The 26,292-nt window shown below is 45.2% G+C and overlaps 8 protein-coding genes across 8 annotated transcripts; 4 read left to right on the top strand and 4 right to left on the bottom strand.

The window, feature by feature from the left end:
* Positions 1 to 1,261: 1,261 nt before the first annotated feature.
* Positions 1,262 to 4,125, bottom strand: SAMD00019534_052890 (hypothetical protein; the record flags this gene model as incomplete). The annotated part of the gene is made up of 7 exons (XM_012899760.1): positions 1,262 to 1,720; positions 1,789 to 2,244; positions 2,310 to 2,611; positions 2,695 to 3,128; positions 3,203 to 3,446; positions 3,511 to 3,663; positions 3,720 to 4,125. 7 exons carry the CDS (start codon positions 4,123 to 4,125, stop codon positions 1,262 to 1,264), a joined length of 2,454 nt encoding a protein of 817 aa, XP_012755214.1.
* Positions 4,126 to 7,164: 3,039 nt separating this feature from the next.
* On the top strand, positions 7,165 to 8,592 carry SAMD00019534_052880 (hypothetical protein; the record flags this gene model as incomplete). The annotated part of the gene is made up of 2 exons (XM_012899759.1): positions 7,165 to 7,822; positions 7,892 to 8,592. The coding sequence occupies 2 exons, from the start codon at positions 7,165 to 7,167 to the stop codon at positions 8,590 to 8,592; spliced, it is 1,359 nt and encodes a 452-aa protein (XP_012755213.1).
* A 1,925-nt stretch (positions 8,593 to 10,517) lies between these two features.
* On the top strand, positions 10,518 to 15,507 carry SAMD00019534_052870 (hypothetical protein; the record flags this gene model as incomplete). The annotated part of the gene is made up of 3 exons (XM_012899758.1): positions 10,518 to 10,739; positions 10,816 to 11,442; positions 11,524 to 15,507. 3 exons carry the CDS (start codon positions 10,518 to 10,520, stop codon positions 15,505 to 15,507), a joined length of 4,833 nt encoding a protein of 1,610 aa, XP_012755212.1.
* Positions 15,440 to 18,523, top strand: SAMD00019534_052860 (hypothetical protein; the record flags this gene model as incomplete). The annotated part of the gene is made up of 1 exon (XM_012899757.1): positions 15,440 to 18,523. One exon carries the CDS (start codon positions 15,440 to 15,442, stop codon positions 18,521 to 18,523), a length of 3,084 nt encoding a protein of 1,027 aa, XP_012755211.1.
* Positions 18,524 to 19,576: 1,053 nt separating this feature from the next.
* SAMD00019534_052850 (hypothetical protein) lies at positions 19,577 to 20,407 on the top strand (the record flags this gene model as incomplete). The annotated part of the gene is made up of 2 exons (XM_012899756.1): positions 19,577 to 19,735; positions 19,805 to 20,407. 2 exons carry the CDS (start codon positions 19,577 to 19,579, stop codon positions 20,405 to 20,407), a joined length of 762 nt encoding a protein of 253 aa, XP_012755210.1.
* A 208-nt stretch (positions 20,408 to 20,615) lies between these two features.
* On the bottom strand, positions 20,616 to 21,747 carry SAMD00019534_052840 (hypothetical protein; the record flags this gene model as incomplete). The annotated part of the gene is made up of 4 exons (XM_012899755.1): positions 20,616 to 20,708; positions 20,790 to 21,269; positions 21,339 to 21,453; positions 21,539 to 21,747. The coding sequence occupies 4 exons, from the start codon at positions 21,745 to 21,747 to the stop codon at positions 20,616 to 20,618; spliced, it is 897 nt and encodes a 298-aa protein (XP_012755209.1).
* A 576-nt stretch (positions 21,748 to 22,323) lies between these two features.
* SAMD00019534_052830 (hypothetical protein) lies at positions 22,324 to 24,055 on the bottom strand (the record flags this gene model as incomplete). The annotated part of the gene is made up of 3 exons (XM_012899754.1): positions 22,324 to 22,380; positions 22,445 to 23,788; positions 23,936 to 24,055. The coding sequence occupies 3 exons, from the start codon at positions 24,053 to 24,055 to the stop codon at positions 22,324 to 22,326; spliced, it is 1,521 nt and encodes a 506-aa protein (XP_012755208.1).
* Positions 24,056 to 24,599: 544 nt separating this feature from the next.
* SAMD00019534_052820 (hypothetical protein) lies at positions 24,600 to 26,114 on the bottom strand (the record flags this gene model as incomplete). The annotated part of the gene is made up of 2 exons (XM_012899753.1): positions 24,600 to 25,029; positions 25,105 to 26,114. 2 exons carry the CDS (start codon positions 26,112 to 26,114, stop codon positions 24,600 to 24,602), a joined length of 1,440 nt encoding a protein of 479 aa, XP_012755207.1.
* Between the last annotated feature and the right edge of the window lie 178 nt (positions 26,115 to 26,292).

The raw sequence follows: 26,292 nt of genomic DNA, 5'->3' as shown, positions 1-26,292 counted from the left end.
ATTATGGATGTTGTTGGATGGAAGTGATGATTGATATTATGTTATTACTGTAGATAGTATGAAGTACTTAATGAATGAATGAATAAGAATGAATGTTGGCTTCAAAGTATGGATGAAATGAAGGGTGTGGATGGATCAAAGGTGGATGAAGGGAGAGTGTGAGATGATTGTCACAATGAATGATGAGATGGAGGATTTATTAGGCGGCGAGATGGGTGTACATGTGTGTTGTGTTTGCAAAGTTCATAAGTGAGATGGGGGTAACACTGTTGTGGATGAGCCTACTAATATGTGTGTGTGCACTACAACCGATCATCAGTCACATGATTTGATGACTTGGTCAGATATAATTGCAAAACAAAAAAAAGGTATGGTGGGGAACCAAAAACCAAACACCATCGGGCATGGGTTGCCTCCATCTTGCAAGATTGTTTTTGAATTCAAACTTTCCGTTAACATAATCACACTGTTGTTGTCTATGTTGGTGTCCTATGCCAAAACAATTGTGTAGTAACGTTCACAACTTACAGATCTAAACATGTTCCGATTTAAGAAAGATTACCTTTTATAGACTTATAGATAGACAGGACATGTCTGGTGATATATAATTATCTTTCTTCTAAATGGATCTCCAAGAATATGTCTCTACTTCCCAAAGTGAACAGTAACTTACAACTTATTATCTTTATTTGTATCATGGAGTGATTGACATAGATAGAGATAATTACAACAACAATATCAAATGTATGATTCTGGGGCCTCAGTCGGTGACACTTCTCGTCTACCTTCATCAACAACATCATCCTCATTGTTGTCCTCAACATACTCAAGTATATCATCTGCATCACAAGGACACCAACAATCACAACAACAATCACAAGTACAACAACAACAACAACCTACCAATGTTATTAATGAAATAATGGAACATTGTGTACGATCCTTTACTAGTATTACTAGATCAAAGGTTGAGCTTATGAGGTTGGTACATTGATTGAGTTGAGTTGTCTAAATTGGATATTAATTATAAACAATTCAAAGTGAACAAGATAGAAACAAGGAATTGTTCCATCAGTACATGTCCGATGTAATACAAAAGCATGAGCAATTGACAATGGACCTGAAGAGAGACTGTGACCAATTGAGGAAACAATTCGACCAGTCTACCGATGCTCTCAACATGATAGTACGAAGTGAATGAATGAATGAATAGCCAAGCCATGAGTGATTTGCCAATAATAATATAATATATTATATCAAATCAATCGAATGATACATAGTACTTCTTAATCTCGTAAGACATCTCTGTCTCTGGGATAAAGTACTGTGAGCTCTTAAGTTGTTTGAATGACTTGATGACGATGTGACCAAAGCTCTTGTAACTGTTGAACAGACGGTCCAGGATGATCTGGAAGATCTTGGTGCCGTTCTTAAAGTTGGGAAATAACTGTGTGACAATGACGTTCATCTCCTCGATACCTGTTCGCCAGTTGCTGTAAAAGTCCTTGAGTATGGCCTCTTGTGTCTCCTTGTTGAGGTCCGGGTGATTGATCTCCACCACCGTGTACATATTGATCAAAGGCAGCAACTCCTTGACAAATACAATCATTCTGCGAATGTAAGGATATGACATCAACTGTTCAGTCGCAAACACCTCTGACTCTTGATTGTACATCAAAGTGAAGTAATCCTTGTCGTCCACAATCGGGTTCTCTTTCTCCTGTGTTGTCATTTGGATTGGTCAGTTTGATTGATTGATCACAGATGATGAATGGATTGACTACATACGGATAGGATTGCCAATATTAGATCATAGTTGTTGATGAGGAATATACTCTTGCTGGTCTTCTCCTTGAACTCGCCAGACAGTTTGATCAGGAGATTGGAGATTACAGCGCGTAGCATGTCGAGGAATTCGCGAATAGTACAATGTATATCGGTGGGAATGTGATTGAATAGCATGGTGAATGAACCAATGAGTTCAGCATATCGTCTAATGACGTAGTGTGGTCTGTTCTCCTCGATTGGTCCAAGATCACGGATCACTGCATTCCTAATACTCTCGATATTCTCCATCATCACTGTTCTCAATCTGGCCAGTGCCATTGATGTTGACTGGTTCATTATACGTTCGGAGCTCTCACACTTGGCCACCGACTTTGATTGAAGCTTATGAGTGATACAAATGATTAGCATCAATGCTATTGGATCGTATGTGTTTGATATGAATGAGTTAAGGTTGTCCTGTTTGCGATAGATGTTAGAACCTTGGTTGATTGATTGATTGATCAGCATGATGGAAGACATACCATATAGTATGACTCGCACTTGGAGAATATCTGAGTGGAGCAGTCGACTGTGGAGAGGAAGAGATCATTGATGAACATGTTCTCGAATGTTACAAGGTCGCGAATGAAGAATAGCATCGATCGGAAGATGATCTCGTATGAGTACTTCATCTGATTGGCCTGAGTAGTGGTCGAGCTACTTGAACTGAGTGACTGGGGCTTGATTGGTGCCTCCTCAATCTCATTCAATATCTGATATCTCGTGTCCACTGTGAATATGCTCGACTTGATCTTGACCTTGCTACTCATACTGCTAAAGAATCCTACAAATGTTGATTGAATGTTTGATTGATCAGTATCAGGTCAGAGTGATTGGAATGGTTCCAGTCAGTGAAGAAGGACATACCCTTGCCCTTGTTGTCTGGTGTTCCCAACAGGTCATTCTTGGAGGTCTGATCGAATTGGAGCTTCTCCAGGAAGGTGACATAGTTCTTGAAGTAGCCAGTGTATATCTTCTCCACAGTGTCTTTGTACTGCTCCAGCAGTTGTCTGGCAAACTTCTTGGTGTGTCGATAGAGAAATATGAATGCCTGACGATAGAGCGTGAACTCCTGCTGCTTGGACTGCAAGGTGGCAAAGGTCTTGATCGAATTGAACTGATTGATGAAGAACCTATACACCTTCTCCACCACCGTCTGTATCAGCTTCAACAGACTGGCCTCTACATCAGTTGTTGCTGCCACCTCATTCATCTTTTGTGATTGTATATGTCCTATCTTTGTACTGAATATCGACAGATACTGCATGTACTGATCATTGACTTCGCCAACAGATAGTAGACTAGTAGTAATTGAGTGAGTGATTGAGTAAGTATGTTTGGATGAACGAACGAATGAATGAATGATTGTACATACTGTATTACATCATCTGAGATTGATAGTTCATCGATGAGCTTGTTCAACTTCTCAACGACCTTCTTCCTATTTGTACAACGTTGACTCTTGTTGATTGATTTCTCTTGGAGCTCACGCATCTCTGTTGAGATACTGGTCAACTCATTCTGGAAGCCCAACAACATGTCCTCGAATCCTGTCAACAGAGCATTGCTCTCCTTCAATGTAGTGTACATCTGAGTGAATGATTCTCTCTCGTTTACATCTAGGAGTCGACTGTTGTTAGTGTCTTATTCAATCATACATTGCAACGACTTGGTATCACTTACAATCTGGTACAGCATCCTTGTATAATGTCCTCATCTGTTCGTCGTAGAGGTCTAGTGTTCGTCTGACCTCGTCTGAATAGCCTGTAATATCGATGCCCTTCTTGAAGGCCTTGGCTATGACTGTCTCGGTCGGTGCATAATGACTTAGCATCTCTTTAAGTGAGCGACAGGTTAGTCAATGAGCACGAGTATGAATCTGAACAACATACCCTCTAGGTTCTCGAGCAGGTCAGGCTCGATGTCACATGATGTTAGGTCTTCACCAATGGTGATCTCAAGATCGCCCAACTCACTGTTATTGTCATCGTCATCATTGTCGCTGAGTATGAGGCCTGAGATTGATGAATGGCTCAAGGCAGAGGAGTAGCGCAGCATTGATCCTATTGTTGGTGAGGCACCATCTGTTGGCGGTGACAACATAACGGATTGTGGCGATAATACTGAGCTGGTGCCACCATGTGAAGGTGTTGCTGTTATCGAGTCGAATCGATCTGATGCCGCATCATTAAGTTCTAAATGTGACATTGAGGATACCATCGTCTGTGCGGCCGGTGATGTTATCTGCGGTGAACTACCAGTAGTCACTCTATTACTACTACCATTACTATATGACATGTTGTTGTTGTTATTACAACAAGTTTATGTTTATATATGTATATATCTATGTTCAATGAGGAGACATAAAGTCGAATGAATCTTCCGCCCCCTCATTCATACTTTGATTTTGAGCCTCAGACTTGGGTTCCAGATCTTCCTTCATTATTATTAAGATTGAATTATTACAGACGTATTTCAGAAATGATACTAATAATATCTTGTTAATCAAGGATATATGGAATAGTTCCATTCAGATCAGTTATTCCGAAATGACTCTGTATTGTTGTTGTATTTTATTTGCGAGGTACCCTTTGAGTGACCTTTCCTCCGACATTTGAACAACAACAAACCTCATTAACATTCATACTTTATCACAACTAAACAAACACCAATCACCAAACATCCCACAATTTAATCCAACATTGGTACCTCCCATGACTGGTCAAACAGAGGAGGATGGATCTGTAAAAGGGTAGTGCTTACACACATCATATGATTAGGCATGTATGTGTTTGCCCAATAATTAACAACGTCGACGCTATACTGCCAACACATCTGTAAATAATATTTACATTTTGGTTATAGTTGTTGAATGTGGTGATGGGACTAACCTCACCTGAATAAGGTCCTGTCTCACCCACCCACCAAACACAACACTCAACAACAGGCGATCCATGTTTGTGATCAAATAACTACTCTCTCACTCTCGACTCTCCAAGCACGATTCGTTCCATTCAGTGTCTTTGTAGTGAATGTGTGTGAATGTATGGTGGTGGTTTGGTAAGTCACGTGCATCAACAACATCAACATCAAAAAACACATAACAGACACGGCCTTACCCCCCCTATGATTTGGTGCAAGGGCATTGTTATTGGAGATGTGCGGTGGAATGAATGTTTGAATGAATGTTTGAATGAATGATGTTGACAGTCAACATCCACTCATAATGAGAGTTATAATGTGGAAGGACCTACCCTAGCTCTAGATCGATGCGTAAGGGAGTGTACCATATGATGGGCATCATTGCGCTAAACAGCGACCATCAGACTGACTTAATCTGGTTTGTTTGTTTGTTTGTTTTTTTTGATGATGTTATTGATGAATAATGGATGGACCATTGAGGGGAGGTTGGGGATGATTGAACTAGCACTAATAGTAATGATGGTAGTTGGATTCCATCCATCCTTCCTGTATCAACAACCCAAAGGTAATTCCATCCTACATTGTTTAACAATCTCAACACCTCCAAGTCAGTCTCAGCTTATTAAATCACATCACTCATTTATTTATCCTGTCACTCAATCATCATATTCAGAGTCTCTCACTGTCTCCGACGGCATTACTGGTGTCATCACTGTAGCTGTTGACTAGGGGGATGCGATCGGAGAAATCATTTGTGAAAGACTGGATATATTACAAACTACATATTACTTATTATTATTAGTACTCTATATTACATTACACTCTATATATATTTACATTAATAAAATTATCTATCACTCATACAATCTATAATCAATCAATCAATTATCAATTTACAAATTATTTATTAGTTTGATATATATTTTAATTTATATTATATTAGATCAGGGTCCAACCGACGGACTGATATATTTAATAGATATATAGATAGATAGGAGACAACCTACACATACCCAAGACATCACTTTATTCCAACTCACAACACACCGAAAACACATCACCCTTTCCAACTCTCGACTTCATCTTCAACATCAACTTCAACTTCAACCTCAACTTCAAGTTCAAGTTCATCAACGCCCACTACTCTAACAAACAAACAAACAGAGAAACGTTTGTTAATACAATAAGGTAAGAGTTGGTTGTGAACGAAAAGTATAAAGTTTTTTCCTTTTATGGATAATGTTTCAAAAGTCAACAAATGTCAATGAACTCGATTTACAACCATGTTTGACTTGACTTGCAGTTGACTAAGTCCCCAGATTCTGAATGAACTTCAATTGTTTTTCTTAATTCGGACAAAGTGGACCGTTTCCTCGAATCACTTAGATGCACAACGCGTTGACCAGACTTAAAAGTCAAGCTTCTAGGTGCACACACCCTTCCCCCACCAACTTTAATTCGCCCATAGGTGGTATCCAATCCTTAGCCAATCATAGATATTTTGTCTGTCCCGAAAGATCGACAACCCCCACCTCGCCCAACACCCCCCTATCACTCATACCCACTCGTCCCTTCATCCTTGAATGACCTAGGTCTTTGCTGGGACCGCCTTTTCGTTCATCCATTCCTTTGTCCATTTCCGTTGTCATGTTAATCTCGTTTATTCCAAGTGATCCATTAATACCCCCCCAGGGACCATTAATGCGTCACCATGACTTCATGTCGTCATCACATATATCCTGTGTGCCTGGGGGGGTGTAGGGTACCCTGATAAACTAAAAGATATCTTTCCATCAATCTAGAAGGCCTAGGGCCAGATCCCAATCCTTATCGATAACGCGTGTGTGAGTGTTTAATTAATTGTTAAGGATATCTAATCCAAAACAGTGGCCCAGATTTTAGATTGATTGATAACTATATCTATCCATCAATCCATCGGCAATATCTACCCCTCATACTCAGCCATGTCAGTACCCCATGCAACATACACACTCACCTTTCCGTTGACCCGGGTCGATCATCATTAATTCATCAGACTCTTCTAATCTTTTCATCATTTATAATTGAATAAGTCTAAACAACAACAACTATAATTTATAATATATATTTTTTTATAGTTCGTCATTAAATATAATATTGTAGGTACCAACCACTTTAACTACTTTTGTCAAAAACGCGGACAAACGAGTTTTACCCACACATCACCTGTCAAACTTTGTCCAATTCCGTCTATTAATATCCAGCCCACTGGTTCTAGATCCCCCGTGGCAACGTGACCCAGAACAAAATCGACCGACCAAATGTATGATGACCGCGGGCTCTGATCAACACGACACCACACCGAGTTCAAGAGCAATGATCCAACGAGACCCATCTAGAGTCTACTCCTCCCCTTCTCCACCATCTACCAAGGAAATGTCTTTTGTTCCAGTCGGCAGTGGACAGCTCTACCAACTTATCCCGCAACAACCACAAGAACGTTTCCCACATCCACAAATGGACCATTCGTCTAATTTCAATATCTGTCCACCATCAATCAACAATAATATCACTACCAACTCCGACGACAATAATAATAATAATATCGTCTTTGTCAAGGTGGAACCAAATACCAGCGACACGGATAAATCAATCAACAACATCAACAACAACAACAATCAAGCCAACTTTGAAAAGCTGAAGAACTTGGGCATTCCAACCCCAACCTCCGCTACAACCTCCTCTACAACTATACCATCCATAACATCAATGGACGATTCATTCAATCAATTTACTCCGATCCTCAACAAGAACATATACCATCTACAACAACATAATTCCAAGTCATCAAACATTTCTCCAACCCCATATAACTTCACAACCAACTCTATGTACAACGCACAACAAGCCAGTCAGGTCGCTCCCGAGACTGGTGCCAGCTCCGATTCACTCATCCCATCACCATCCCCATCGAGCCACTCATTGGAGTCTTCCTCTGGCAATGTCCTATCATCGCCAATGTCCAATAATTCACGAGGAATTCTCAGCAGCCCAACTGAGTTCAACTCCAACTTCGCCAACAACAATATAATAAGTAACTCCAACACATATATTCCAACAACTTCCACCACAACCACTACATCCACGTCAACTACATCGACAGGTGCCGAGCCCCAAGTCGGGGCCAAGCCACCCAAACCCAAGCCAAACCGATCACCGAGCTCAATTGCCAAGAGGCGAGAGCAACACCGAGAGCACGAGCGACAACGACGTCTGAAGCAGAAGCAGATGTTACAGACCGCATCCGAGATTAGAGAAGAGAATGCCAACCTGTTGTTAAGGATGACTCACCTCAAGAATGAGTTGACGATACTCCAAAACAATTACTCCCAGATTGCATTCAACTATGACGAGCTGGTAAAGAATTACAACGTGATGGCCACCGAGAATAATAACCTAAAGAAGGAGATTAGCCAATACAAGTACTTCACTCCAGCCAGTGTTGGAGGGCTACCAGCCATGACACAACACTCAATCAACACCAACACTGGTGGTCAGCCAATGCTACCACAACAACAACTTCAACATCAACAACATATACCACCAATTCTACAACAACAACATCAACAACAACAACTTCAACAAACACAACAACAACTTCAACAACAACAACATCACCAACAACAACAACACATGTATCCAAACATGGCCCCGATTTCGACATACGCTGCTCAATCAAACACTCAGAGCCATCTCATTCACCAGCCTTCAATAATGAAGAAGGAGGCCGCCCATCCACAAATGCCCACCAACTTCAGTATTGGTGGACATCATCAACAACAGAACCCGCACTCTGGATCTTGATCGGAAACGACCCTCTAGGAAACCCATTGCTTCCATAAACTCGCCAATGATGGCAGATTGTACGTCTATCTATTATAGTATTAGAGTCGTTTTATTACCATCATCGATCTTGACGATGAACGGGGACTGGACACACTCGGAGATGGCTGATTGACCAGCCGATATTTACTCGTCTTGCCAGTGTGTGTTTGTTTGTTTGTTACCGACGCAAATTTTCAAAGAACAGTCTATGGGATGTCTATTACAATAACAAAAGGCAGGAAATGAGAGAATGAATGAGTGAGTTGCCTTGCAGCATCGGATGTCCATCTCTGGGAACCCAATATACTACTTAAATCGAAAGAAGAAGGGAATATATAAATATACATGTAATCTTTGTTCTGTTTGTCAGTCAGTAAGTCTATCCATCCTGTTCCTTCACTCACTCCCCTACATCTACCTTTCTAACTATAGCCCTTTGTGATTGATAACAATCACGACTACACAAATTGAATAAAAGGTAACATTAATAATCACTTCACTCACTAAATGTTGTGGATTGAGGCAATCAATCAATCATCACTTCCGTACACACTCTACCAACCATCATTGCCGGATCTCCCACCCATCCATCAACCCACCCGGAAACCGATCACCCAAACACACACACAAACACACAGCGCAAAGAATCTAAATCGATGTCCACCACACACTCTGGATGGTAGGTGATCTATCCTTCAATTCCATCACATCAATCATACTTTGATCCATACCTTCGTTGCTACTTAAAGCCATCACTTGACAGTTCTTACCATCCATTGTCATCCATGCCATTTCCTTTTAATCGTTCTTCATAAACAATCATTCCTATACTATACCATACCATTACTTCTAACCTGTCAATATTATCGATCGATACCTGGTGCAAGCGAGCGTAAGTACATTCTCATATTCACATCACTGTCTTGTTTGTTACTACGATTCTGTGTTTCGTCTGTCACTTCTCTTATTGTGTCATTGGAGCTTATCAAACCATTTGAATGAACCCGGTGACCATCGGCATTGTAAATACAACGATTGGTATCCCAATACCCATCTACACTAGTGATTAAATTTCAATGAACCGATCGAATTCACCACCAACCAACAACAAATATTTTACAACTCAACGACGATGATCACCTGAATGGACCCAATGCATTGCCAAAATGCCTGGGTCTGGACCATCACCAACCCCACCCTATTCATTTAATGGTCGTTGTGTGGCTTCACTTGGCATTGATGAAAAAATCAAACATGAAGGCCCAAACACATGTTTGATCGGCGGCGCGTCTTGTTTCGCTCACTTCATCATGATTGCCTCTTCCCCTCTTGCACAACACACCCCCACCACGACCTGAGCATAGCTCTATGTTATGTGTATTAGATAGATACTTGTTTTGATATTAATTAACACAATCAATCCATCCATTCATTCATTCATTCTATTCATACATTCTTACTTACCCATACCTACCCTGTCTACCCTACCTGCCAACCTGCCAACCTGAATGTTTTGTTGTTGACATACAAAGACTATACTTATACAGATAAGAGATAGAGATAAGAGATATAAAACAACTAAACTTCCAAAGACACACACACACACACATATATACTTTTTGGATACTTAGTTGTAATTGTATAATAATTTTATAATATTTATTTAATTATCTCTATTACTACCCTACCCGACTCATACATACACACACTACAACATCACAACACTACCTTTTTTGGTAAGTATATGGATCTATATCTCTAACAATCATTCAAACATTACTTCTAACAATCAACAAACATTACCATTAATAGACATCCAGATCCACACACACATACACCCACATTCATACATATACATATACACATACACACATACTTAACAACAACAAAGTTAAAGAGATAGAATGTCGTTGACACTAAAGATTAGGATTGTCCGCGACAATCAAGTCAAGGCCATGAAGTTTGCTCCAACAATGTTCGTGCATGAGGCCTGTGCACAGATCAGAGAGAGAATCAATGACAGCGGTGAGGACCATGGTCTCTTCCAACCAGGCCTCGAAGGCAAGCGTCCAGCTCGCTGGTTAAAGTTGGACAAGCCACTCCAGTTCTACGACTTGAAGATGAATGTAAGTCGTGAACAACATGCAGCAACAGTAGCAGCAGCATCATGGTCTAACACACATGCATGATTGTACATATTAGGATGAGATTGATTACAAGAAGAAGCACAGAGCACTCAAGGTTAGATTGATGGATGAGACTGTCAAGACCTTGCTGATCGATGACAGTTTGACTGTGGGCGAGATCATTGAGATTGTCGGAAAGAGAATAGGTATCAAGAACCATGAGGAGTTCTCCCTGCAGGCCGAGACTAGTGCAGGCACCACGACCGACTGGCTCAACCACACCCAGCCACTCCACGAGCAGGGCGTCAGCGACGAGGCCGTCGTGCTGCTCAAGAAGAAGTTCTTCGTCGACGACTTCAACGTCAACCGTGACGACCCAATCCAACTCCATCTCGTCTACGTACAGTCACGTGACGCCATCGTCTCGGGTTCGCATCCTTGCACCTACGATGAGGCCATCCAGTTTGCTGCCCTGCAGTGCCAGATCTCACTGGGCAACCACAACACCAACCTGCACAAGGCTGGCTACTTGAAGATCAAGGAGTACATGCCACCCTCCTACCACAAGAAGAAGGACGCCGAGAAGGACATCTACAAGGAGTTCAGAAAGCTGGTCGGTATGACCGAGTCCAACTCCAAGTTCAGATACGTCCAACTGTGCAGATCACTCAAGACATACGGTATCACCTTCTTCCAGACAAAGGTATGTTGGGGTAGTAATGGATTGACAGACATCAAGGACAAAGGACATAACATCTAACCTCTTACTGCTGCATCATCATAGGAACGTGTTAAGGGACAGAAGAAGCCTGTACCAAAGTTGCTTGGTATCACCAGAGACTCAATCTTGCGTCTGGACGCAGAGACAAAGGAGGTCGAGCATGAGTACCCACTGAACCATCTCCGTAGATGGGCTGCCTCACCAGCTTCGTTCACTCTGGACTTTGGTGACTACGAGGACGACTACGTCAGTGTGATCACCACTGAGGGTGAGGCCATCTCACAGTTGCTCGGAGGTTACATTGAAATCTTGATGAAGAAGAGAAAGGACACATCTGTCGTCATTGAGGAGGGCGACACTGACATTGCCAACGTTGAGTCCCTGGGCCGCATCAGAGGCCAGGCCTCCCAGACATCCACCTCCTCATCGCTGTCTGGCTTTGATGGCGCTGGTGGTCGCGAGGGCCAGTACTCGGTGCCAGGCCAATCGATTGGCTACCGTGGCGGCCTCGGAGGTCCCCTCTCCATCAAGGTCACCAACATCGACTCTGCCTCTGCCGCCGTCGCCAACCTCCTCAACGAGATGGAGCTGGCACCAGACAGCGTCATTGGCCAAAAGTCTGCACTCACCCCACAGCAATGGCGCCAACAGCTGGCCATCCATGCCAAGGCTGTGGCTGCCGCCGCCGGCAAACTGCTCGGCAACTTGAACAATCCCAACGGAATGGACCGTGGCATGATGGACCAGAACGCACGTGACATTGCTCTGACCATCGACCAATTGGTGCACGCTGCCCGTGCTGCCTCCATTGCCGCCGGTGAGGACCCCGACGGAGAGATGCCTCTCTTTGACGGTGCCAAGGCTGTTGCCGAGGCCATCTCCAAGCTGCTAAGAGCCACCAAGGATCTGGCTGCCAACCCCAACGACGAGAACGCCAGAAACCTGGTCGCCCAGGCTGCCGAGCAGCTCAGACTTATGACTGCCTACCTGGACGGTGCATGCTCCGGACAGATCACCGACCCAGGCACGACCAAGTTGCTCCAGGAGGCTGGAAAGGCCATTGCCTTTGCCACCCAGGAGCTGGTCAACCAGTCAAACCAATACTCCACCTCAATCACCGATCCAATCAGACGCAACCAGATGCAGAGCGCCACCGACGAGACTGGCAAGGCTGGTGTTGTTGCCGCTGCCACCGCCCAGGCACTGGCCCCAACCATCTTGGATCCAAACTGCCGCAAGCAGTTCAATCAATCGGCCAAGGCCGCTCAGGACTCAATTAACTACCTGATTGCCACAGCCAAGTCCTCCAACCTGGACCCAGCCTCGCTGGAGAAGTTGAGACAGCGTGCCAAGCAGATCGCCGACGCCTACGCCTATCTCTTGAACTCTGCCGAGTTGGCCCAGCCAAGAAGCGGTGACGACGTTGAGTTCTCCAACGCTGCCAAGCAGATTCTCTCTTCCACCGCCCAGATGCTCGGTGCCCAGGGTCGCCCAGATGTGATCAACGGCGCCAGCAAGTCGATCGAGGAGGCTATGGTGCACCTGATCGCCGGTGCCAAGCGTGCCACACTCAAGACCGACGACCCAGCCGTCCGTGACAGACTTATCCAGTGCTCCAAGGCTGTCGCCGAGGCTGCTCGTCACCTTGTCGAGGTTGCTCAGCTGAGCGCTGAGAACCCAGACGACAGAGTCACCTTTGCCAAGCTGCAAGACGCCTCCAAGCGTCTCGCCATGGCCACCAAGCAGTTGGTCGGCGATGCTGGCAAGGAGGAGGCCTACCAGGCTTTGAGAACCAACGCCAAGCTTGCCTGTGCGGCCACCACCGGTCTGATCACCACTAGCAAGATTGTGTCTCCAGTTCTCCCAGATCAGGATGCAGCCCGCATCCTCAACGCCATTAACAAGGCCACTCATGAGATTGCCGACTTGGTTAACTCAATCAACGTCTCACAGTCCAGACCAAACGACATCTCTGCACAGAACCAATTGATTGAGAAGGTCAAGGTTGCCGCCCCAATCGCCTACCAGTTGGTGGCCGATGCCAAGGGAGTCATCCCCAGAGTACAGGACCCAATCCTCAAGTCTGATCTCACCAACTCTGCCAACACCGCGTCGGACGCCCTCAAGGCTCTCTTGGACTCGATCCAAGACCTGTCGTCCACCGTCGGTCAACAGGACTTTGATGAGGCTTTGGAGCAGGTTCAAGCTCTCGAGGCCGATATGGAGGCTCAGTCATACGCTGCCCAGTCCGGTCTTCTCCAGAACATTCCAGGCCAGACCCGTGAGAACGCTATGGAGCTCCTGAATGTCGCCGCAAGATCGCTCGGCAACACCGCCAAGCAGGTTTTGATGCAGTACAAGACTGCCCCAGACCAGCTCGGAGGCACATGCAAGGACTTGGCCGGCTCAGTCGCCCAGGTCACCAACGCTGCCAAGGCAGTGTCGGCTGCTTCCCAGAACAGACAGGTGCAACGCGCTGTCCTCGGTGCTGCTAAGCAGATCACCACTGAGTCTGCCAACTTGGTCTCCTGTGCTCGTGCTGTGGCCTCCAACCCAGGTGATGCCCCACTCGAGTCTGCATTGCAATCATCCGTCAAAGCTATTGCTGAGGCTTTGGCCGCCCTGCTCGCCACATCAAAGGGTGGAGACCCAGGTGGAAAGGATCTCGATGATGCTATTGAGACCATCAAGAACGACATCAGACGTATCAACAACCCACCAGTCAACCTCGGTGGTGAGTACGGTACCAACAGCGAGAAGGCCATCTCCTCATCCAAGGCCCTGCTTGCCTCCTCCTCGCAGACCACAGCCAATGCACGCAGCAACCCATCGGCACTTGGAGCATCATCCAAGACCACCGCTTCAACCTACTCACAGTTGGTCGACACTTGCAATGCTGCCACAGGCTCATGCCCCAACAAGAGCTTGGCCGCCGAGACTGCCAAGCTTCTGGCTCTTCTCGGAGATGGCTGCATCAAGCTGCTGCACGCCAGTCGTTACGCTGCCGCTCGTCCAGGCGAGGGTGAGAATGAGTTGATCAACACACAGAACAATGTAAACAACTTGGTCAAGTCACTCGTCCACACCATCCAGTCGGCCGTCCCAGGTCAGGCTGACATTGCTGAGGCCATCGAGATCGTCAAGCAGTGCATCGTCCAGCTCAACACTGGCGATATCAACCACGCAATCCGTGCCGACGCCCTCAAGGTGTTGACCAAGCACGCCAAGGACCTCGCCGATCACAGCAGCCAGATCGTCAACTCCAAGACTCAGTCAGAGAAGTTGGGTGCCAACTGCAAGAGAGCCGCACTGGACCTCAGAGACATTGTCGAGAGTGCCAAGTCCGCCATCTATGCCAACACTGGCAAGGACCACCACAACCCAGACAACGTCACCTCTCTCGCTGGCAAGGTCGGCACTGCCACCGCAGCTCTCGCTCAGTCGTGCCAGAAGAAGACTCTGAACGAGCAGGACAAGAAGGAGGCTGCCGTCAACGCCAAGAACCTCGCTCTCTCCGTGCCAAACCTCATGAACGCTGCACGCAAGCTCTCCTCGCAGGCACTCACCACTGGCAACACCGAGAAGTCCAAGCAAATCCTGCTTGAGGCTCAGAACGTTGCCAACGGAACCACCAAGCTTGTCAACATTGCCAAGTCTGTTGCCTCTGGCCAGGTCGCACCAGCCGACCAGCTGACCGCCGCTCGCCAAGAGGTCACCAACTTTATCCGTGAGCTCCTCAAGGCTGTCGAGGGAGTCGACGCTGCACAGACCGTGACCATCGACGTTGACTCTTTGTCCACCTCTGAGCAGGCTCTTTTGGACGCCTCGCGCTCAGTCGCCAACTCGATGTCCCAGTTCATGGCCGTCAGCAAGAGCGTTTCCACCGGCACAAAGGACGCCAACGTCCACCAGCACTTCTCAGCCGCCTTCGCAGTCCGTGTCGACCGCCGTCCAACAGTTGTTGGTCGCCATCAACGGCATGAAGCCAGAGCAGAAGGACATCGACGAGTCGATCGAGATCATCCAACAGGCCGTCGTCGACCTTGACTCTGCCTCGCTTAACGCTGCCATTGGTCTGCTCGAGAATACTGCCCCAGCTGGCAAGACTGCCGGCAAGTGCCAAGAGGAGTTGGTCGAGATCTCCAGACAGCTGGCCTCGTCCATGAAGGTGTTCCTCGCTGCACCAAAGGATGCACCACAGAACCTCGGCAAGTCTGCCAAGGAGACCGCCCACATTCTGCCAAAGATTGTCAAGGTGTCCAAGGAGTTGGCTTCGCTCACCACCAACACCGAGATCAAGCAGACCCAGCTGCAGTTGTCCAAGAAGTTGGCCGACAGCATGTTGGAGTTGATGATTGCCGCCAAGGGTGGCGATGTCAGCGACTCCAAGCAGGCCTACAACGCCTCGCAGGCCATCGCCGATATTCTCACATCAGTCAAGGGCGGTGTCATGCAGTCACGTGACTGTGATGAGGCCATCCAGACCATCAACAAGTCCAAGGAGACTCTGTTCAAGCCAGCCAACGACTCAAAGGGCAAGACCTACCAGGAGTACAAGGACGACACCACCGAGATCGCCAAGGCATTGGCTCTCGGTATCTCATCTTTGGTAACTGCCACCAAGAACAAGCCAGAGGAGATCGGTTCGAACGCCCTCAACGTCGGAGGCATCATCCCAAGACTTGTGGAGAGCACTCGTACTACCGCCGCCGCCACCAACGACGCCGCTGCCCGCCAGAAGTTGCTTGAGGCCACCAACGGCATTGTTGGCGCCACCGCTTCGATCATCCACGACGCTAAGTTGGCCAGCGCTGACCACAAGAACGCTGCCCTGCAGGCAAAGATCAACGACAACTTCAAGAACATCACCACAACCATCGCCACCCTTATCAGTGCGCTCAAGGCTGGTGCCACAGGTGACCGTGACATTGACAATGCATTGGAATCCATCTCGAGAGTCACCTCTGACCTCGATGCCGCCTCGCTCTTTGCCGCTGCCGGTCAGGTCGATGTTGACACCACTGGACACACCCCACAGCAGGTCCAGGCTGACATTGATCGTCTGGCCAAGGAGCTGCACGCCGCCAACCAGGTGTTGATCAAGTCGGCCACCATCGAGGAGGTCGGAACCAACGCCAAGCACATTGCCAGTCTCGACCAGCAATTGTCCCAAGCTACCAAGGTCTGTGCCGCCCTCACCTCTGACCCATCGATGCAGCAGAATATCCTCAATGCCTCGAGAAACGTCAGTTCATCGCTGCAGTCAACCATCTCTGCCACCAGAAACGCACAGAAGAACCCCAACCCAACCACCAAGGGCCAGATGACCACTGCCTCCAAGAACCTCGACGAGTCGATCGACTCGCTGAAGACCCTGGCCAACTCATCCACCTCCACAAAGGGTATCCGCGAGTTGGACTCTGTCGCTGTCGAGATCAGAAAGCAGTTGGGCAACTACGACACCCCCAACGCACCAAAGAACGCGTCAGCCACCGCCGAGGACGTCGTCACCTCTGCCAAGTCATTGGCCGAGTCGATTGCCTACTTGGTCAGCTCGACCAACACTGCACCAGACGAGCTCAATGAGGCTTCCAAGGGAACGATCGCATCAGTCAGATCCCTGCTGCAGAATGCCAAGGGTGCCACTCGTCTCACAGACGACGCAGTCATCCAACAGAACGTCACAGAGTCAGCCAAGGATGCTTCCAACAAGATCCTCAAGCTGATCCAAGCCGCCAAGAACGTCCGTTCCGACCCAACCAACCACCAGGCACAGAACAAGTTGTCTGACGCCTCTGGTGAGGTGGCTGAGGCCATCAACGAGGTCGTGTCTGCCGCTGGTGATTTGCCAGGTGGAGAGAGAGCCAAGAAGCTCTTCCAGGCTGGTGAGAACCTTGAGGAGATGGCCGAGAAGGAGTTGAAGGAGGCCGCCAGAGTCATTGAGGAGGCTACCGCCGCCCTGCTCAAGGCCAAGAAGAAGCGTGAGGACGCTCGTGCCGCCTCTGGCATTGATGAGGCAGGTATCGATGAGGCTATCCTCGAGGCTGCCCGTGCCATTACCAGTGCCACCGGTATCCTGGTCAACTGTGCCACCGCCGTGCAACACGAGTTGGTCGTTCAGGGTAAGGTCAACAAGGGAGGCGCCAACGTCTACCGTCGTGACCCAACATGGGCTCGTGGACTTATCTCTGCTGCCCAGGCCGTCGCCGGATCTGTCCAGACCCTCGTGGTGTCTGCCAACGACTCCACCCAAGGAAAGGCTGAGGAGGAGACTCTGGTCGCCGCCGCCAAGGGTGTCGCTGCCACAACTGCCCGTCTTGTCGCTGCTAGCAGAGCCAAGGCTGACATCAACAGTGCTTCCAACTCACAGCTGTCGCAGGCTGCCAAGCAAGTGTCTGGCGCCACCGCCCAGCTTGTCGAGGCTGCCAAGTCAGTTGGCCAACAGATGGAGGAGGAGACTGCTTTTGATTCATCGAGCATGTCCGTCACTGGACTCAAGGTGCACGAGATGGAGGCTCAGGTCAAGATTCTCAAACTGAAGAAGGAGTTGGAGCAGGCCGAGAAGAAGCTGTTCTCAATCAGAAAGCAAGAGTACGCCGATCAGACTGGACCAACCACTCCAGCCCCAGCCCCAACCCCCGCCCCAGTTGCCGCTGCACCAAAGCCAGTTGCCAAGGTCGCCCCAGGCCCACCACGTCCCGCTGTCTCACCCGCCACTGGACAGCCACTCAAGCCAGCTGCCAAGCTCCCACCAAGACCATCTGTTGGTGCTGCCCCATCTCCTGTCGCTGCTGCTCCAGCCCCAGTCCCAGCTGCCGCTCCAGCACCAGTTAAGCCAGCTGCCAAGCTTGCACCAAAGCCAGCTGCTGCACCATCCAATGCCACTACCAACGTCCCACTGAGTGAGCTCGTCAAGAAGCCAGCTCATCTGGACTCCAACAACCTCGAGAACTATCTGAGTGACTCAGACTTCCAGTCAATGTTCAAGATGCCAAGAGACGAGTTCGCTAAGCTTCCAGCATGGAGGAAGAACAAGGAGAAGCAAGCCTTCGGACTGTTCTAAAAATAATATATATATAATTATCAAATATCGAACATAATAATAGTAATAAAACCAAATAAGTGTGTGTGTACCATCAAATATCACCCGAGTGTTCCAGTCATCCTGGATGGATCAATAATCATAAGTGTGTGTTTGGTTGATTGTTGGAAGGGGGAGGGTTGAATGGTGTAATTGATTGTGTATGAATGTGAATGTGGATGATGAACGTCAGTGATGTCAATGTTAATAATAACAAGAATGAATGAATGTCTATCAGTTAATTTACATCTCAACAACACAACAAACACATAATATTAATTTGATGGCGACACTTGGATATACAACCAAATTATTTGAATGACCGGGAAACTGAACAATGGTGCACTCTGTCAGAATGGTAGAGGTACCTTCTATTTAGCTCAAAATGTACACATAACAACAAGATCGGTCCTTATTCAAAGATAATGATATTGTTGTTGTTGAGCTCAAAGTCCACTCAACTACATCAACTGCCAAAGGTACCATTCACAGCATTGGCGGGTGCATACTTACTTAAAATTGTTATTATTAATTAATATGTGGTATGATGATGGACGGTGTCGATTATATAATAGACATCACTTCCATTCACTTCTAAATATCAAATCATCATTCAATTAATAATTAACAATAATAATATAATAACTTAAGAATGTTATTCAAGAATATTTCAAAGTCTTTCACTCCTAATATCAACTTCATTGCTACTCATACAATGGTCAGCTCTGGAAATAATTCAAATAATTCATTCCAACAAACATCCAACTCAATTGCTGGAGGAATATGGTATCAACCAAAGACATTTGCTGTTGGACCTAGATATTTCGAACCGTAATTAATTATGATTATATATATATATATATATGTGTCGACACAACTACTTGTAAATATCTTTATAGTCCCGATGACCAAAAAAATAAAATAATTAATTAATTATTATTTAATATAAATTAATGGGTTTTGGGAAATTCTTAAAACAATAACAATGATTTCAAATTGAGAGATTATTAGTTTGATCATCACACAGAACCAAAAATGGCAAGTGTAAGATTACTATTGACAATACCATTACATTTGACGTTACTAGCCCTTGTCTTTGTTGGAATAGTAGACTTTATCAAGTTCCACCAAGACAATAACCTCAATGGTGGCTATCACATTGGTGTGTTAATATATCTAACTTTCTGGGGACAGGTAGGTCAATGTTGATCATCACAACACATGAACTTGGATATCGACTAACATCACACTCTGTGTATCAAGCTCATTTGGTTCGTCTTCCTTGTTGCAGCCACAATAGTTGATGCACTCGATGTCATTGGCTATTCATCAACGAATCCCACAAAGTACTACTACTTTCTAAAGACACGTGATGTATTGTATCGCTCCTACGCAGGACCTGTTGGCATCGCCATCACCCTACTCTTCTGGTCAGTTATCGCTGTTGATGAGCAAGGCATCTTCCCCAAGCACATTGCAGATATCTACCCATCACAAATGAACCATATCCAACATACATTGCCATTTTTCGCTGCACTACTCGAGTTGATGCTCGTCAACCATCAGTTCCACAAGTTCAAGGTGCCTGTTATCACTGGCATCCCGTCGACAGCGCAGTTCAAAGAAGACATCACTCACACATTCTCGTTGCTCAATGCTTTCCTCTACCCATTCCTCATCAGTCGTTATGTACAAGGCCACTTTGCATATCCTTTCCTCGACTGGATGCCTGGCTACGCTCAAGCGATCTTCATCATCTTGTCCATTGCATTCGCTGGTGCTATCTACCTTGCTCTTCGAAAGCTTAGCCGATGGCGATGGGGTGGTGAGCCAGGATCAATGGCCCTCAAGACAAAGGATCAATAAACTTATTGTTGCTGTTAAGGTTCATCTGTTGTATTGTTTATTACGCGATACAAAGAGGATGTAGATATTGATTGATTGGTTGATTGATTGATTGATTGGTTGATTGATTGATTGGTTGTGATTGGTGTTGGTTGGTTGGTTGATCAAAACAATGTTTGGTTGGCCTGTTGGGAGATTGAGGCCGAGTGTACGCTTCACATTCTACCCTTTAGAATGCGCTTGCATCAAGATCGCTGAAGTATGGATGGTTGAGAGCTGCCTTTGCAGAGATTCTTCTTGATGGCTCGTACTGGAGCATTTTCTGTTGTTGTTGGTCATTGGTTAGTGAGGTGTGATTGGGAGGAGGATGGTGGCCAAAGTTTCACGCGCGAGTAAGACATACGTTCAAGAGGTCAATAGCATGTGGCTCTGCATTGGGGACAAACTTGGCGAGTGGCTGTCCAGTCCAGATGGGGAAGGTGTTCACGTGGAAGTCTGGCAACTCGGTGACACCAGGCCAAATGGACTCGTTGGGAGTGCCAAGTACACGGAAGATACGGTAGATCTGATCGATCTCACAGTCACCGGAAAACAGTGGCTTCTTGTTCAACATCTCTCCAAAGATGCAACCGACCGACCACATGTCCACTGGGACCGAGTAGGTCTTGGAGCCCAGGAGCACCTCTGGTGCGCGATACCAAAGAGTGACGATCTCGTGAGTGTACACACGAACTGGAATGCTGATGGCACGAGCCAGACCAAAGTCGGCAATCTTGATCGCTCCCAAACGATCAATCAACAAGTTTTGTGGCTTGAGATCACGATGCAATATTCTCTGGCTATGAGAGTGAGCCAATCCTCTGAGCAACTGGTACATGTATGACTGTATATCATTGATTGGTTGGTTAGTTATGGAATGGGGAATGAATGAATGAATGAATGATCAACATACTTTGATCAACTGTGGATTGATCACAGACACTGAGTCCATGTACTTCTTCAAGTCCTGATCGAGGAACTCAAAGACAAGGTATAGTCTATGTGTACAATGAAGAACATCGATCAAACTATTGTTGTTGTCATTGTATTAGTGATGAGGTGGATGATGTTAGCGCCAAGACATGATGACGTTCAAGACGACATGATACATACGTGACGATGTTGCTGTGTGGCAACTCCTTGAGAAGAGAGATCTCACGCAGGGCAGTGCTTGGTACACCGTCGTCCTCCAGACGAATCTTCTTGAGAGCCACAATCCTACCAGTTGACTTCTCCTTTGCCTTGTACACCTTTCCATATGTACCCTCACCAAGCTTCTCTAGCTTCTGGAATCGAGAAAGTCCTCCATCAGAATGATCCATTGTTTCTTTAAGTCTGTTTGTCTATGTCTATATATGTATATCGAATGATCATGTGATTGATTGATTGATTGATCGAGTCGAGTTAGTGAGTGAGCGAACGAGTGATTGATTGAGCGAGTGAGTGAGTAGTGTCAGCTGACTACTTACTGTTCTGTTGAACAACTATGAATGATATATATATGTGTATATATTGTACAGTTGATAGTTGAGTTGTTGTTGTGATGGTGATGTGTAAACAAGATGTTGATTGATCGAAGAAATTGAATTTATACTGCTTCTTTCTCTTTTTTGATTGTGCTGTGCCTTGTTTGTTGCTTTGTTATAGCTGTTGTAATTGCTGTTGTAATTGCTGTTGTTGTTGTTATGTGTTTGTTACTTTTTAATTTATAACAGTCATATCAACCGATGAGAACAAGTGATTGATATTGGGCTATCTACCTCTTTATTGTTGAAGGAAGTGTGTTTTGTTTGAATGTGTTCAAGTGATCCAAACATGTGAACCACACATTACAAAACACCTCAATTTGGCGCCATTCATTTCAAATTTGAATTTTAAAATTATGGCGGTTAACTTATTCAATCACCTTGACTACTTTGCAAACTCATTCCATTCATATATTTAGTGATTGTAATCTTTATTAGGATTATATTTTACTGGTGTGTCGTATAGTAAACATAGTGCTTGCCAATTTCTTACACCATCTTGTGGATCATCGTCTTGGAGTTCAGTCCATTGATTGAGTCTTGTTGAGTATTTACAGTTCATTCCTTTGCCTCGAAGATAAAGAATGGTGCCCTTCTCAGGTGTGTACCATATTAGGTTTCTACCAAACTCCTCCTCCTGGTGTTGTGGTGCTGGTGGTGGAGCCATTAGTTCAGTGCCAATTTTTGTCAATATCGAGTAGTGAAAGAATTTTCCGTCGTCCTTGTATATTATGTAAACATTGCCCTCACCATCATATGCCAATGACTCCATAGTTGTACCCATTTTAATGGTGTTCTCTTCTTTGGTCGCCAGGTCGTAGGTGAAGTAGCAGCCAAACTGTTCTCCGTCTTGAAATTCCAAATAGATGCATCCATCAAAGAGGTAGAGTATGTTGTTGTGATGAATGACGAATGCCAACGAGGAAGGATATTTAAAGTCACCAATATGTTTGAATTCCAGTGTCTCAATGTTGAAACTGTCGATGCGTGTCATTCTCTTAATGATTTCGCCCATGGCATCTTGGATCTCACCGCCTACCAAATAGATTGTTCGGTCGCCATCGTAGCACAATGAAGCTTCCAATCCACTCTGCACACCCTCTCCAACCATCGGTAGGTTATGATGCCATTGTCGATCGGCGAGAGAGTAACGCGAGTATGTGGGTTCGCTGCCCTGTCCTCCAAACAGATATACATTGCCACGGGCGTACACTGCGGTGGAACTGTATTCAAATACAACGCCATTTTGTACCTTTGTCCATGTATTTGTTATTGGTGAGTACAATGTATAGCATTCAATGTCTATTGACATGACCTGTCCATCTATGTCATGAGTGTACTTCTCGGTGACCTCCAACAGTTGGAAGCATGATCTAAGCTGTTCCTTGATTGAATCCAATGTTTTGGTGTCAATGTCCACAGTCACAGGCTTCGTCATTATGTGAGGTGCACTATTGATTTGATTGATATTCCGTTGTACCAATCTCAGCAACTCAATGTCTGTGATATTGATCGTCACCGAGTCTGTCTCTGATGGCATTGATGTTGTAGTTGGGAATGTTTGATCGGTGAAATGATCGAGTGATGAACATGTTGTGATTGATTGAATGATCTCATCATCGTTGATGCTATCATCATCATTGAACTTGCATGTTGTTGATGATGGTTTGAATATAGTATTGATGTTCTTGATCTGATTGATGATGTCATGAATGGTTGATGATGTTTGCTGAATCTTGTCATTGAGTATTGATGTGATCCTGTGCTCCTCAATCACAAGCATGTCATGAAGTTGTTTGAATTGATCACTGACATTCTTGCATGACTCTGTCATTGTCTGATGTGTTGTTGATAGTTGTTGTAGAGTACTCCATAACAACTTCAATCTCGTCAATGACGTATCATCATACTGTTGTTTACTGATCAATGATCTAAAGTGTTGAACATTCTGAAATGAATGTCTTTGGTGTGATCCAACACATACAGAACATATAATAGTGTTACAATCAATACATATCAACTTGTGCTTCTTGTGATGTATCTCGCACAATGTATCCTCTGCCATCTCTATCACTATCTTTCTCAACTCGAAGAACGATTGCATGAATGATTAGTGTGGGTTGGAATGAACCACATTCATTGTATTTATGGGTTGGACCAATCAATCATTGACCAAGCGGGGCTTATCATACAATACACATACAGTGTTCCAGCGCCTCTCATCAAGTGGATCATCATCATCGATTAAAGTCCATTCATTGCGTCTTGTCGAGTATCGGAAGTTGGCGCCTTTGCCTTGAAGCAATAGGAGTGTTCCTTTCTCTGGTGGATAGAATACAAGATTGTTTTGTTGTGATTCATTACCTCCTGGGATTGGGGAGTCCAATTTATTTTGTAGTCTGGTCGATAGTGACATGCTGATGAAACGATTGTCTTCCAACATCATGTACAAAATGTCTTTACCGTCAAAGGCTGCTGACATGAGCATGCCAGGCAGTTGGATTCGAGTCTTTTCTTTGGTCGCCAGGTCGTAGGTCAAGATGATTCTACTTATGGAATCATATCCATCGACGCAATAGAGATCGTTGTCATGAATGATCATCGATGACAACGATGAAGAGTGTTGGAATAATGATGTATTTATGGGTCTACTTTGGAGTACGCTTGACAGGATTGTCATACAATAGACTCAATGCACTATAACCTCTATCTTCGATTGGATCATTGTCATTGATCTTGGTCCATTCGTCCAGTTTGATTGAGTATCGATAGTTATTTCCAGTACCTTGAAGATTGAGTATAGTTCCTTGCTCAGGTGTGTAATACACCAGGGTGTTGCGTGCCCATTTTTCCTCCCCGTACAATGGATTGGCTGGCGGAGGTGTAAGCTCCCTGATTGTCTTTGCTTTGTCCACTGCCAACAATGACATGCTGATGAATCGATGCATGAGAAAGATGTATATTCTGTCATTGCCATCAAAGACTACTGAAAGGGCTGTTTCAGGAATGATACCTTTGATAAAGGTCGACTTTTTGCTTGCCAAGTTGAACTCTATGATTGATATTGTAATGCTATCACTGTCGATATAATAGAGTGTATTGTCAATGATGAACAGATAGCCTGCAGAGACGCATTGTGATAGTTCGCCATACATTGAGAACTCTTGAGTTTCAATATTGAAGCAATCAACTCGATTGAAATTGACTTGTGGCCAAACATCAATAGTGGTGCCACCGACCAAGTATATATACTTGTCTCCATCAAAGCAGACTGAACAGAGTCTTCCGCCTCTAACTCCAGCCATTGGGATATCATATTGCCATTTTCGAGTAACGAGTGAGAAGCGAGAGTATGTTGATGGGCAGTCATCACGTGGTCCAAACACATAGACATGACCACGAGCATATACTGACGAGCAGAAATAGTTCGCTTTTTCAAATGAATCACCATCCACATCTGTCCATCCATTGGTCGCTGGCGAGAACAACGACACATTCTCATTCTCGATACACATGATCTGGCCATCGAGATCATGAGTAAAGTGTTCGATTGGCTCCATCAGTTTGGTCAATGATCTTATTTCATCTTTGACCGAGTCTATCATGTCTTGATCAATCACCACTTTGTAGGGACGTGTCAACACATGAATTGTTGTGTTCATCTGATTGACATGATTCTTAATCATTGTCAACAATTCAATATCTGTGACCTCTGTAGATGTTGATGTTGTTGTTGTTGTTGTTGTTGGGAATGTCTTGTCGATGAACTCTTTGGGCGATGTTGATGATTTGATTGATTGAATGATCTCGTTTATCTCCAAGTCATCGGTCTTGGTTGTCGATTGGCTGAACAGACTGTTGATGTTCTTGATCTCATTGATGATGTCATGAATGGTTGATGATGTTTGTTGAATCTTGTCATTGAGTGGTGATGTTATCCTGTGTTCCTCAATCACAAGCATGTCATGAAGTTGTTTGAATTGATCACTGACATTCTTGCATGACTCTGTCATCGTATGATGTGCCACTGACAGTCGTTGAAGCATACTCCACAATAACTTCAATCTCAACTTTGATGTATCGTCATACTGTCCTTCATTGATCAATGATCTCAAGTGTTGTACATTCTCAACATCATGTCTCTTATGTGAACTGACACACATTGAACATAACAAACTATTACATTCTATACAAATAAACTTATATTTCTTCTTGCCATGTCTTGAGCAAATACTACTATCATCTATATCTGTATCTGTTGTGTCTCTATCAATTATGTTACTCTCCATTTTTATTTTTGTTGTTGCAATACATTCACAAACCACTATCACTAGATGTCGT

This window comes from Acytostelium subglobosum (assembly GCF_000787575.1).
Source record: "Acytostelium subglobosum LB1 DNA, scaffold: scaffold9, whole genome shotgun sequence".
Lineage (NCBI taxonomy): Eukaryota > Evosea > Eumycetozoa > Acytosteliales > Acytosteliaceae > Acytostelium > Acytostelium subglobosum.
Note: the sequence above shows the minus strand (reverse complement) of the source record. Positions and strands in the feature narration are given on the sequence as shown.